General features: G+C 43.0%; 1 protein-coding gene across 1 annotated transcript; it reads left to right on the top strand.

The window, feature by feature from the left end:
* Window positions 1-4,396: 4,396 nt before the first annotated feature.
* Window positions 4,397-6,402, top strand: lratd2a (LRAT domain containing 2a). Its single transcript, XM_083766198.1, has 2 exons — window positions 4,397-5,310; window positions 5,655-6,402. Exons 1-2 carry the CDS (start codon window positions 4,955-4,957, stop codon window positions 6,169-6,171), a joined length of 873 nt encoding a protein of 290 aa, XP_083622324.1. The 5' UTR covers window positions 4,397-4,954; the 3' UTR covers window positions 6,172-6,402.
* The last annotated feature ends 8,406 nt before the right edge of the window (window positions 6,403-14,808 follow it).

Raw genomic sequence — 14,808 nt, 5'->3', positions numbered from 1 at the left:
CCCCCCCATGCCAAAGCGCCAGCGCTCGCCCAGCAGTCTGCCGTCACCCGCAGGCGGATGCGTCTTACTGGTAATAGGTTACATATTGTCGCTGTTGGACAGAAAACTTGCATATAACTATACAACTATACAACTAGTCGCAACTCCTTGCAACATGCAACTACTTGCAACCATTATCCCCAATGGCAGTTGCAAGGAGTTGCATTGGTGGGGTCTGGCCTGTACAAGCTTGTGTTGCATCACATGTGGGTTATTAGATAGGCTATTTTCTTAATTGCAGATTTTCACCTATATATATATATATATATATAGCCTATGCCCAAATGGGGATGCCAGCTTGGATGTTCATTGTGTAAATGTGTTTTTATAAATATTTAAAACATAGTTTTTCTTCTATTTCCTGAAAAGTAACCATTTGGGACATAGGAAGGTTTCCACCTGACAGCGGCGATGTATATCTTTGACCCTGCAGGGTACGTGAGGCCCTGTATAGGCTGTACCAGTAGGCTGTACCAGTAGGTCCCAGCTGAAGATTGAGGTCAGGAGGAAGCTGTGTTATGCATCCTGTCTACCCTGGTGGTGCTAATGGTGTACAGACCCCCTCTCCCCCCCCTCTCTTGCTGTCTTCTTGTCCACAGTTTAAAGCTACAATCTGCAAGATTTGTCTCCTCTCCCGACAGAGAAAGGTATGTTATTTATTTTAGCTCAGATAATGCACACACATCTGCAAAACTATTTTGACAGATGAAAAATTTAAAAAACACCCTCCGTTTTCAGTGTTTTGAAAGCAATTTATTAGAATAGCATAACGTTTCAACTCAAAATGTTAATGGCTTATTGCAACTGTTAACACCCAGGATTCGAACCTGCATCTCCCCAATGGGAAACCAAACGTCTCTACCTCTCATGCTAAAGGGAATCCACCTCTCGGCCAAGGGAGATATTGGAAGCAGATCTTTAGGCGCTGTTAGGCTACTTATCAACCAGTACAGTATAGGTGTCCTACCTGAGGCGGACACCAGGATCTAAATGTCTCAATGGAAGAGCAGGGATCTGCTGATACTGTATTAACATACAGTTTGGTCAAAATAACACTTTATTCATTGAAATAACCCCCGGAATGCAGCTTTAGCACTTCATGTTTTCATCTCCAGCCTGAGACACACACACACACACACACACACACACACACACCATTTCTTATTACATCACCCACTCACAGGCACACGCACGCACGCACACACATTCAAGACACAAAGAAGCAGCTGCAAGGTGCCATTTTTCGGGGGCACGCTGTGCACATTCACCCCTGCCTGTGCGATACATGATGAGAAAATAGCCCCGTGCCACCGAGCCAGTGTGGCTTTGCTTTCGATTACTTACGCAGATCAGATGCCACTACACATGTAATGGAGACATTGTAGTCCCACCTGGAGGGAGCCAATGACAGCATGGGTTCTTGTGACGGGCAGGTGGGAACAGGAAACCTGTCCCCATCATCATACAATCAGGACTTGGCTTGGCTACGACAAAATTAATGTGGCAAATTTGGTAGGCTAACCCCTAAAATAATGTGTTCATACAATGCATATCAGCACAAATCAATAAGATTTAATGAATGATGGATAAGTCATTATGCCAATTGTTTCCTCCCCACAGCCAACACACATTTTTGTGTATTGTCACTGCTGTTGTATCCTATATACTGGCTAACTTGCCAAGTTGCCAGTGAGGAGCCCCACCAGGAAGACGTAGATAAAACACTCCCCGCAGCCCCAACACTCGCCCAACACTCCCCCGCAGCCCCTCTGAAAGGTGCCAACCCAGCCTGTAGGAGTACGTGCAGTGACAATTACCACCCTCCCCCCGAACACAGGCCAATTGTGTGTGTACAGATGCTGCAGTGTGAATTCGATCCCCCAGACGCCGCGGTGGTTGGCAGATACTTAATTATTATTACTAGCCCTTACCCGTTGTGAGATATTTGTGGCCGTGGGGGGTACTGCGCCCGGTGCGTTTTTAATTCACTAATAAATTCATTAATAATCATTAATGTGTCAAATAAAAAAAAGGGCTTCGTTACGCCCTCCATATTCATAAGGTCAATCAATGCCTGTGTGAAAAGTGGGAGCGATTGGTGCAGGCAATGATGAGCTACGGCTCTGACACACAGACAGACACACAGACAGACAGACATTGTTAGAATTATAGTATGATGATGATAGTATGTTTATTGGAGAAATACTGTGATGTGGGTGTTTTCACACAGGTGGTATTGGATAAATATTCATCAGTCAATGCCTGCAATAACTATTAGGCCACTTGCCAGAATGTGAACCCAGGCATGTTGAGTACACCAAGGTTTTATGTTAGAAATGTTGAATAACTTGCATATGTTTGCATACCATTAACAACCTATGGAAACTAAATCTACCTTCAAGTAGCATGTGCCGTGTCAAACTAGGGGGTTTTCATGAGGCTGAATCCATCCCCGCAGATGTGATGATGTTAGCATATTTGGGCTACGGCCGTTTTTAGCCCAATGAGTGTTTTCTTTTTTTGCAAAACTAATGCTTGGAATGTATATGTGCACACGTGCGTGTGTGCATATACAGGTCCATGTCAATGAATTAGAATTGTGTAAAAGTTCATTTTCTTCTGTAATATAATTAAAAAAGTGAAACTTTCATATATTCTCAATTCATTGTGCATAAAGTAAAGTACTATTTTAAAACCTTTTTTTATTTTAATCTAGATGATTATGGCGTACAGCTCATCCTACTATAAATGTGCCACGTCAGTGCAGTGCCCGGTATCGAGTCGGTCGGACCCACAGTTCTCCAGAACCACCACAAAAGGCTCTGGTCAGGCTCTGCCAGTGGGCCTAATCAGCCTAAATCCCCTCACCTGTGCAATTTCCAGCCTCTGCCTCAGCCAATTGATTGCCACGGCAACCCCACACCTGCAAATTGATTACTTAACCAGTCCACTTTTCACAGTCAGTTTGCACTCTTCACACACGGGCAGAAACAGAGATCTCCATGTGGGACACAGACAGATAGTTAAAACGGGTGCTATGACAATTGACAACGGGTATTATTAGGTTTCCAAGTTGCATCGCTCTCAAGTAGGCCGGTGGCCAACGGGCACGTACAGGTCTAGTCTCAACAAATTACAATATTTTACGAGACCACTCAAGTTATGTGCATTACAACAGTCAACCATACACAACACACACACACACACACACACACACACACACATATGGCGCATTTATAGTAGGATGAATTGAGAATATAATATATGAAAGTTCATTTTCTTCCATAATATATATATATATATATATATATGCATATATATGCATGCTACATATATAAATAAATAGATGAATAAATAAAATAGATAATAAAATGAATCATCTTATATAATATTGAGATATTACCCAGCCCTATCTAATTACTACAATGAACAAATGAGTCATTGGTGGATGTTTATCTTCTTCTTCTAGCTACAAAGCTGTGTTGCATATTTAATGATAGCATGTAAAACTTTTTAATGTTTTTTTTATGTGATTTTTGGTTACACAGCATTGTACTGCTGAGTATACTGTAATATAGTCTCAAATTGGAACTTGGAAGACATGAAACAGTGGTGGGGGGGTAGAGTCTGGTCCCATAGCCCAGGGGACTGTCTAGATGTGATTGGATAGCTGTCAGGCAACCGTTGACAGCATATTAAACAAAGGTGTGAATTTAACAGATATGATGAAACAATACTGTCTGGTGTCTATACGGACTAATTTAATTTGTAATAAATAGTCGGTCAACGAAATTGCAATGCTTTAACACAATAGCCTTTCCTCTGGGAAATCTAGGAAATGCTCCAGTTTGCATAATTATGTTTATTCCTAGGACGGCAGACTTGTGAATAATTAATTTGCTTGGTAGTTACTTACAACCATTGGCTGCCTGACAATGAAGAAGCCAAACTGTCTGTCAAATTTGACAGACAGTTGACAGCACAAATCAATTTTGATCATCTAAACTTGAAACAATGAACATGATACGATGCATGTTTTAATACCTAACTTCCTTTCCCTGGTATTTGTAGTATATTGCAGGAGGATGAAGGAAGCAGAAAGGGAATCAGAAGAAGGTGGAAGGCAAGGGGGAAATCAATCAATTATCCTGATTACTGACTCAACTTTCAAGATTCGACTACTGTACCAGTACTGTCCCAAATATGCATTACACTGGGATAAGTAGGCCTATACCAATTGGCACAACACCGTCCCTGCGGACTATGGGTTGTAGACTGTAGGAGGAGGTGACAGATGCACTGCCGCTTTAAAAACAGAAGCTGCTGTAGCTGCGGTCACTATAGAGGTGCGCGCGTTTGTGTGCATAGCAGCCCTTCACTATGGGAGCTCTGTTGTGCTCGAACGATAGTGTGCGGAAGGAAGGAAGCCTGCTTTCTAACTGACGACTCTTATATCTGCGGAAGGTATGGAGCGCATTTATCATCCTTTTTATATTCTGGTTGGATTGATGGCTCGTTTTTACACACGCGACAGCCTATAAAACAACTTTACGCACGGGGAATTTAGGAGCAGGTGCGGTGTGAGGCTATAGGGCGACACCTGGTTGGATATTCCATTCCGGTAAAAAAAATAATTGTGGCGTTTTCCCTCAAGACACTTGTTGATCGGCCATTGTTTGCCCGTCTACGTATCTACAAATCACAAGATCATCGAGATCTGTGCGTAATTCCCTATTTGGGGACACTTGAGGGGCGTTTTGATGAAGTTTTGGCCGTCAAGAGGGTGAGTTTTGACCGTCGGTAGGTCCGCAGGTGGCTGACTGACAGATGGTGGGGATGTTTCGCGACTGGTAGGCTAGTTGCTACCCAAGGCTGAGTTGCAGATCGCATTACTCGCCGCTACCAGGTGGCATATATGGGCAACCAGGTGGACAAGCTGTCACATCTAAGTTACGCCGAAGTTCCCACCGTGGACGTGGACCCCAACGGTCTGGACCCGGAGGAGGGCGGCGGCGGCTGCCGCGGCGGCGGCGGGGGACCGGGACCTCGGATCGGGGTGTCATACATATTCTCCAGCGACGACGACGAACTGGAGGACGGCGGCACCGCGGCCGATGGCAGCGACCTCCGGGACCAGAACCGGGAGGAGAAGCCATACGATCAGCGTGACGAGGTGGAGTGCGCAGTCTACTACCGCGACGAGTGCATCTACGACAAGACCGCCAGGTCCGCGGAACTGGAGGCTGCCTCGCCTGAGAACCTGCTCAACAGGTTAGTTGGGGAATGCACCGATCATTTCCTTATGGCGATTGTATTCCATTATCGAATAATCGAGGACCTTTTAATATATCTCAACAAATTGATTAACCATTTTAAGAATTATTTTATACGAATTTTATAAGAATAGTGAAAATAGCCGATCTACAAGCTCACAATGCATGCATGTTGTGATCTTTTAGATGGCTGAAGATAGCCGGTATAATACGGTATATGTTTTTGAAATTTGTCAACTTTTTGCCTATGGTGACATGCCCAAAATGAGGATTGATTATTGATTATTCTTTAATTTAATTGTCGATTAAATCTATTAGTTGAATTCACACCCCCTCCAACAGGTGCAAAGCGGGAGACCTGGTGGAGTTCGTGGCCACGGGCCAGTACCCTCACTGGGCCGTGTACGTGGGAGACTTCCAGGTGGTGCACCTGCACCGCTCCGAGGTGAAGAACAGCTTCCTGACGGACGCCAGCCAGGGCAGGAGGTGCCGGATCGTCAACGACCTCTACAGGTTCAAGCCGCTGGGCGCGGACGTGGTGGTCCAGAACGCCATGGAGCAGGTGGGACTGAAGGACCGCGAGCTGAGCTGGCGGAACTCGGAGTGCTTCGCCGCCTGGTGCCGTTTCGGCAAGCGCGAGTTCAAGATGGGCGGAGAGATACGGATTGGGAAGCAGCCGTACCGGCTGAAAATAATGCTCTCAGACAAACACGCGCACGTGCTGGAGTTTCAAAGTCTGGAGGACATGGTGATGGAGAAGAGACGGAACGACCACCTGGGCAGGACTTCTGTGTTCCAGGAGCTGGCCAATCATTTCAACAGCGTGGGGGATTTAAAACAGGAGTCGGGCGCCCAGTGATGTCCCAATATGTTGTTAACCACATAACCCTATAGTGGCCCTATTCTGGGGCAAACATTCGCGGTGGTCCACACCGCTAGTACTTCCGTCCAGGAAGTACTAGAGACCTTAGTATAGAGCCCTGATGTGGGACCCCAGTCAAATAAGCATATAGGGTTTAAGTCAGTGGTTCTCAAACTTCTTCATGTCAAGGACCCCCAAATTTCTGTTATAGTGATACTCAACCATTTTAAAGGTTGAGCATTACACCCACACAACCTGAACATTCAGTGGATTTTCTGTAGTTTTAGGTTTTCCTGTGTCTTCTGTGTGTGCCTTTTGAGCTGCAATGAAAACAGATAGATCTTTATTTGTCATTGCAACGTGTACAACGAAATTAAAACAGTGGCATCTGCTGGCAAATTCCTGTCATATATGGGATTTGTGGAGTCTTACCTCACAGTCCACAGGCAAATCAGAGCACTTGTTTCAGCCAGAAAACTCCAGAACACAGAAAATATACTGAATGTTAAGTGTTTTGGGTGCAATTGAGCTCAGAAAACCTAAAAAAAGAAATACATATTACAAAAACTTTTTTTAAATGTCAGAATCCCTTTAATTTCATGGATACAATTTTCATCTCCCACACCCCCCAGTCTACACTGTAGTATGTATCATCGGTGTACACTCTGAGTTACAGACACATAAGGGTCCATTTGGTTCCTAACTATTAATTTGGCTGGCAACCCCCTCAAGGACCCCTGAGGGTCCCCGCACCCCACTTTGAGAACCACTGGTTTAAGTAACTGATGATGATGATGATGATAATGATGACAACGACCTGTTTAAGCTGAAGACTGTCTCCCTAACATCATAGCTTTTCCAGTAGGGTTAGTCTTTTACCAAATACTTTTTTATACCCTGCTTTGATCTATAGCAAACATTCCTTTTGTTATTCCTGTTTTGTTGTGGTTCAAAAATATGACTATGAACTGATAACATGAATGCACAAGTTTGAGTGTGTCATACTTTGCATTTGCGATGTTGAGGTAATTTATTTTGGTATATGCCTTTTTTTTAACGACATAACTTTCATATAAGCCTGTACACACAAGCCTGTACACACAGCCTTAAAGACGCAATCCGTAATATTCCCAGATGAATATTGGGCGCTTCCAATTATGGATTTAATTGGCTGAAAGTAATTGAATCGATTCAATTAAATGATACGTCCATGACCCTGCTGAGAACCCATGACTTATAATTGCCTTACAAGTGTAGCACCGCTGTCTTACTCTGTCATAAGACCAAACAAGTATAGGGTTCAAGTGGTTCATTTTTAGGACCCCAGTTGAATAAGATTGTTATCTGAGACTGCGAGTCTAAGAACACTTGCTGACATTATTTCGTCGGTCATTTTAGCCTGGGTTCCAGCCTGAATCACTGCGTTCTGTGAATCTGTTTTGTCACTTTCTACTCTGGAAAGGGTCCTATCTTCAAGGTAGGTGGGACATGTAAGCTGGTGAGATCGACCCGGGGCTTCTCATTGGTCTGAGGTTGAGAAAAAGAAAAAAAAAACACCAGTTTGACGTTGTATTAGCCTCGATACCCAGTCTTTCATTGTGCAGCTACTGCACTGCACTGCTGTTGCCCTGCATCGTACGTATCATTCACTAAACTCACCCCACACAGCCGTCAGGTTTTGTGTACTACTGAATCAAATTAGTGTTTACTTTTTACCATAGGTTTTACTCTCGTCTCGAGTGAGAAAAGCATGGACAGAGTGGTGCTGGCTGATAATGTATCAGCAACAACGTGGCTACATAACGGGTGACGTTATGAAATACGAGTCTGCTGCCTGCTGGCCAGACTGACAAAACAGATTCACGGAACGCAGGGATTCAGGCTGGTACGTCATTTGGCTTTACTGTGTACTGTAGTGATAACGGTGAACATTCGTGTATGTTCTCTTAGCTGTATTTACATGTACGTGTAACAATGGAGCATCAACTATCAATCAATCTCCCCCCAAGGAGCCGCTGATAACCAGGGGACTCTTCATGTATTGTACAGTACTGTATATCACCATTGTTCGATATTTGTGTGGCTAACAACTCGTCTCAAACAAAAGAGAGAGAGAGAGGGGAAAAAGTGGGATTGTGCCTTTAAGGTTGTTCTTACACCAGCATCTTTTGAAGACATTTTGTGGAGTGGACATGTACTTATTAAGGCTGATCAGATTCTTAATTGTACCAATGGTATCAGTAAATCGTCAATCCCCTCTCAGAGCTGACTTTTATTGTCTACAACCTCTAGGAGGTGGGACACACACACAACCTTTCTTTTTACATTAATCACTTGGACCCTAGCAGCCCTTTTCTAAGGGAACATTCACAGAGATCAGCTATTTTCGGCAAATAGATTTGGTGTAGAGGGGAAAACACATTTTCACAACAGTGGTGATAGTGCTGTCAAACAAGTCTATGAAGTTATCTAAATATTGTAACGTTAACACCCTGAGCTGGAGTCGAACCCCGATCTCCAACTCAGTAGACCAGGCAAGCATTATGCAACAAGCCACGCCAAGAGAGCTAGCTCCCTTGGAGGAGCAGGTTACAGCCAGGTATTTTGCAGGGTCGTTACACTACCCCGCCTTTCTGAAGCGTGCTTCTCGCTTCACTCCTCGCTTCACTCCTCGAGTCCCTCACGTCCCTCGCCCCTGTTTTTTGATGCGCGACGTACTACTCTTTCCAGCTTTAATTTGTCTTGAGAGGTTGTGTGACCAAACCAGACAAGCATGGAGAAGGTGAGAACACTTTCAATAGTGGCCCTATAGAAGTGAGTCATGGCTGCTTGGCTGACTTTGAACTTCTTAAGCTGCCGCAGGAAATAGAGACGCTGGTGTGATTTGCTTATTATGATCCCATGATAAGGATTCATGGATGGTGGTCCCTAGGAACCGGAAGGAGGAAACTCTTCTACCTCTTCCCCACGCACTACAGTGGGGGGGACACGTGACAGGCCAACAGCACGCACACAAAGGCCCGCCCCCGCACGATCATGATTGGCGGAAGGCCCCTCTCTATCAATTCAATTCAATTCAATTTTATTATAGTGTCAAATCACAACGAGTTGTCTCAAGACACTTTACAACCAACAAAGATCCACCCAGAGCAAGCAATATTGCGAATTTGCGATTGGACGAAGGCTGGGCCACCTAGCCAAAAACGAAACATAAGGTTTTTCGACCCCAGGGGTGAACTGGGGACAGGAAGGAACTCCTTATATGGTCAGCACACTCTATAGTAGGGAGGATTATCACAACAAAACACAAAAATAAGTGATATTTGAATTAAGTGAAATCACTGAATATACCTTTAAGCAACAAGCCATGCCAAGAGAGCTAGCTCCCTTGGAGGAGCAAGTTACGGCCGGGTCTTTACACTAGGAATATATTTAATAGTCTGTATGTAGTGGGGTCCCTACTTCACCTCTCTCTGCTAAGGGGTCCTTGTCCTGAAGAACATTGTAGACTCCACCTAATCTATAGGCTTTTAAGTGTATCGAAGTGTTTGGCTCATCAAGTTCACAAATAATGAATGTTGAGTCTATTACAGAGGCATAGCCTAAAGCGCTCCTGTTATTTTATTTAGTTTGACATTCAGGTGATGCTGAAGTCTGAACCCACTGAGCTGAAATAAATCCCCTGCACCACAACACTGGTGGGTTGGATAAGGCTAAAGTCTCATGCATACTTGGTTGTACAACAGAAGTAGTGATCTGTAAAGCTTGTACATTTTGGGAATATATATATATATATACATACATTTAATCTGATTTTGTGTATGTGTATATATATATATATAGAGAGAGAGAGAATCATGAGTTATTCCACAAACAGTAAACCAGTCTCGGAGTCAGTTGCAACTGGAATGGGCCGCTGGGTTCTGGTATCAGGCAAACTAAACAACAGCTGTAATGTACCATACATGGGAGTCAATTTGAGACACTTGATGTGACTTGTTTCATAGCTCTTCTGGTTTATACCTACATAAATTACTAAAATGGCAGTGATTTGCACCCCACAATTTGAAACCCTGGTTGCATATTTTGACATTCATTTTGTATTATGCTTATGGAGTATGATTCTGAACAGACAGCCAAATCATTCACACTGGCTGTTTTCAGGCCATCTGAGCTGTTACCCTGTTCACAACACACAATGTGTAAATTAGGAATATATTAACATTAACATGATTAATAGAACCAATATGGCATTTACTGTGGAAGAAAATTAGCTTTTTGAACCTCCCCTTACCCTATCAGAAATCATAAAAATGCAATATTGCTTCCATTATTCAGACGCATAAAATGACATTTTAAGAATGAATGTTCTTCCATGCGGCTCAGCCATTTCAGTAGTGGACTGTCTGGGACCGTGAATTTTAAGCAGCCACGGTTTTAGAACGGTGGTCAGATTCAGACACTAGTGCGGTTGAGAATTTATATGTAGCACAGGTATCGTTTCAGTTTTATCCACTTGTACAATTTGTGATTCCAGGGGTGTGTCATAACTCATAATGCATCATCCCAAGTGTCAGGGTGAATGGATGATGCAAACCATCAGCTCTCTCTCTCTGCCTTTCTCTCTCTCTCTCTCTGTCTGCCTCTCTCTGTCTGTCTGTCTGTCTGTCTGTCTGTCTGTGCGTGCGTGCCTCTCTCTCCCACCCTCCTCCTCTGACTTGGATTATCTTGCATGAGATTTGGCCTAGATCATTTCTGCGGGTGAGACATGGAGTGTGTGTGTGCGCGCGCATGCGTCTGTTTATGTGCACGTGTTTACAAGCATACTGTACCTACTGTACCACCCTCTAATTAGGAAGCATATGGTGTTTAGTAATAGCTGGACATGATGCTCAGACTCGTCCAAAAATAATATTGAGGTCTGTGTGTGTTTTTCTTTTTTTCCACACATACACAGACAGAACTGTCCTTAACGCCTGGGTGCATGTGTGACACAGCAGCATCCATCAATTTTTAACAACCGCTCTGGCCGTTGCTCTTGATGTGCCATTGATGTTTGATGTACCATGTTTGATATTTATGAGTCATTGTATCACACATCCGCAACGTGTTGTGAACTTGCAGTGGTGGAAAGTAACAAAGTGCATTTACTCCAGTACTTTACTCCAGTACTGTACAACCGATTTTCCTTTACTTGATAATTACATTTTTAGTACTATTGTACTTTTTACTCCATTACAATTATTTGACAGCTTTAATTACTAGTTACTTTGCATGATTATTAACAGTTTCACTGCGGAATTAATGAAATCGCAATGCCACGTTCACTACCTTGATTTCACTAACCTTTGAAGAACGACCACGCTGACATCATCGTTCCTTTTCATTCGTAGTGTTGAAAAATAATCCAAAGTGGCGATCACAACAGGAGGAGGAGGAACACACCCGCTGTGCGTCACCGCCACCATTGAAATGCATTGGGCTTCAATCCCAGAACCCTTGCATGCCAGTACGACGTTTTTTTTATCATCAAAATGCGTCACCTATCCCACTCTGTCCGATGGAAACTCATGAATGGGGGGAAATCGAAAACATACAATAATAATCATAATAATAATAACTTTAATTTATATAGAGCCTTCCAAGAAACCCATGGACGCTTTACAAAACAGAAAAACTAAAACAAACAAACTAATTGCCAATAGCCTGAGTGAACAATTGTCTCTTCAGTGCAGACTTGAAAGAGTCCAATGTAGGAGTCTGGCGAATCTCCAAGGGGAGAGAGTTCCAGAGGGCAGGGGCTGCCACATAGAAGGCTCTATCGCCGAGGGTCTGTTTTTTCGAGTGACAGATGATGAGGAGTTCCATGTCCGAAGACCTCAGGTTCCTCTCAGGGGTGTAGCCCTTGAGGAGGTCTGTCAGATACTGTGGGGCAAGGGCATGGTGGGATTTGTAGGTGAGGAGGAGCAGTTTGTAGTTGATGCGGAACTTAACCGGGAGCCAGTGGAGGCGTTTAAGGGTGCCAGCGTTTTGTGCGAGTGAGCACTCTGGCAGCCGAGTTTTGCAAGTACTGCAATCTGCCAAGGGACTTGTTGGGGAGGCCGAACAGGACACTGTCTAAATTTAACCGATTTGATGTTGGATTGAAAGGAGAGGGTAGAGTCCAGAATGACACCCAGCTTGCGAACTTCAGGGGATGGAGAGATGGAACAGCCATCCACCTGGAGAAGAAAATGTCCGATCTTCTCAAGCTGCGCTTTGCGACCCATGACCATGAGCTCTGTTTTCTTGCTGTTGAGTGTGAGAAGGTTGGTGGTCATCCAGGTCTTTATTTCATGAAGGCAGTTGGACAGTTGGGCAGTTGTGGGGGGAGCAGAGTGGTTGGTGTAGTGCTGAGATACAGCTGTGTATCATCAGCATAGCAGTGGAACCGTATATCATGTTGGCGGATGATCTGACCGATTGGAAGCATCTAAATTAAGTGAAAAGGATGGGACCAAGTACAGAGCCTTGTGGCACTTCATGGTTTACAGTGCATTAACCTTGGCTATTCAAAAATAGCTGCTGTACAAGCTCACATAACAGGTCACCTCGCGAGCTTGTAGATCACATATTTTCAAAAATGTTAAGAAGAAATTGAGTACCTTCACTTCGGTACTTTAAGTATACTTTTATTATTTTATTTTATTTTATTTAGTATTTATTTTTAAATATTGTGTATATTGCTTTTTTTACGTAGGCTTAAATAATTGGAGCACTTCGTCCACCACTGTGGGTTTGTCGATCTGCTATTTTTAGCTGTGCGACACCATCGTACATCGTCATAAATGAAATTAGGCAGCGGGGGCTACAAAACGCTCGTCCCAATTACACTCGACTGTCAGTGCTCTCCGCTCTGTGCCTAGTGCCTACAGGTTCCTGTGCTGTTCTTCCTTCCATAGAATGCTGATGAATTGATGAGATTAGCGGTGCTGTGCACACCATGGCCGATTGGAATTCTCTGTGCATGGTCGCACTGTGAATGAAATGAAATTATATATGATACGCTTCACTGGGGCTGCTTATTTGGTTCACCTTGCGTGTGAGTGGAATGTGCAGGAGGGGTAAAAAAAACAAAACGTTCAAATGAAGCTTTATTACGTCATGTCCGTTTGTTGCATAGAGACATAGGTCTACTACATGCCTAAGAATGAAAGAAATCAACATCAGCCATACAGTACATGGCATCCCTATTCTGGGCATGATCGTAATAGAGTATAGGATACAAGGCCTAGGTGAGCTTTTCGGCTGTGAGCTTGTAGATTGGCTATTTTTGATGAAGAGATTTGGCGTAGAAGGAAAAAAGGAAGGCGCCCAGTATACACCCCTGTGGGACCCCGGCCAACGACAGTAGGCCATAGGATTTAAGAGATCCTAGCCTACATACTGTCGTCGTATATAGAACAAAATTAATTACATTTTGGAACGTTTCTGTCTATAATGGCATGTCCAAAATAACTGGGACTGTTTAAACTGTGTATGAATCAAGGATAATCCAGAAGGATTTAATAATTAGTCGCTAAATATTTTGCTTCACACACACACACACACACACACACACACACACACACACACACACACACACACACACACAAAACACATACAGCAGGAGGTTAATTTAAAAAGCAGCAGACTATTAAATGTCATGTTGTTGGCTCGGTTTATGAGCTGGACCTGTCCTGTGGTACACAGCAGCAAAAAGCTACTTTCTCAAGCCGCTGTCAGAAAGTTAAGTGTGAATTATATTTGTATACGTAGGTTCAACCTGCATCCCAATCCTTTACTTTAAGAAATGAACAGCATCAGATATTTATATAGCTTAAGACACGTCACTGACTCATATCAGAGTACAGCAGCTAATGAGTTTTACACTATAAATTCCAGAGTGTTAATCTGAACCCAGAGAGTGTACAAATTAAACCAAATTAACCCGAATGTTCAAACTGTTAATGGGACACATAAAAGAAAAATGCAATGAGTAGCATCGAGATGCTTATTAAAAATAGATTAAAAAAGGCTATTAGTGGGGAAATATCTTCAACCCATATAGCATTATATAATGTGATAGCTGATACTACACATTAAAATACTCTCAGTATCCATTTAGAACTCTGAGAATGCACCAATGTAACCAAATTGAACCGTATGGGTCCATTTGGCCACATTTTGTGCACACTCTGATTAGCTAGATTAGAGTTATATTTTGCTGTGCATACTATTCTGTGTGGTGTTCATTTGGTATGGAAATAAGACCCTCGACTATGGATATAAATTGAAATAGACTACTGTAAAAAAAAAAAAAAAAAGATCTTTTCACAAAAGATAACAAAATGTAGCAGAAGAAAAAACCCTCAAAATAACAGACATTTTGTGTGAGCCAGCTTGGTTCAGAGCTATGCACTCCCATACAAGTAAACAACTGTGGGGTTATTTTTAGAGCCTCAATTTAGAACCTGAAGTCCATGTTGAGTCAAAGGAAGAAAAATACACACATACACTATATATATATATATATATATAATATATATATATATATATATATATATATATATATATATATAATAGCTGCTAAAAATCATCAACGTGCAAGTACTT

The sequence above is a fragment of the Protomyctophum parallelum genome (assembly GCF_964188405.1).
Source record: "Protomyctophum parallelum genome assembly, chromosome: 1".
NCBI lineage: Eukaryota > Metazoa > Chordata > Actinopteri > Myctophiformes > Myctophidae > Protomyctophum > Protomyctophum parallelum.
The sequence above is the reverse complement of the archived record's forward strand: the minus strand, read 5'-3'. Positions and strand labels throughout refer to the sequence as shown.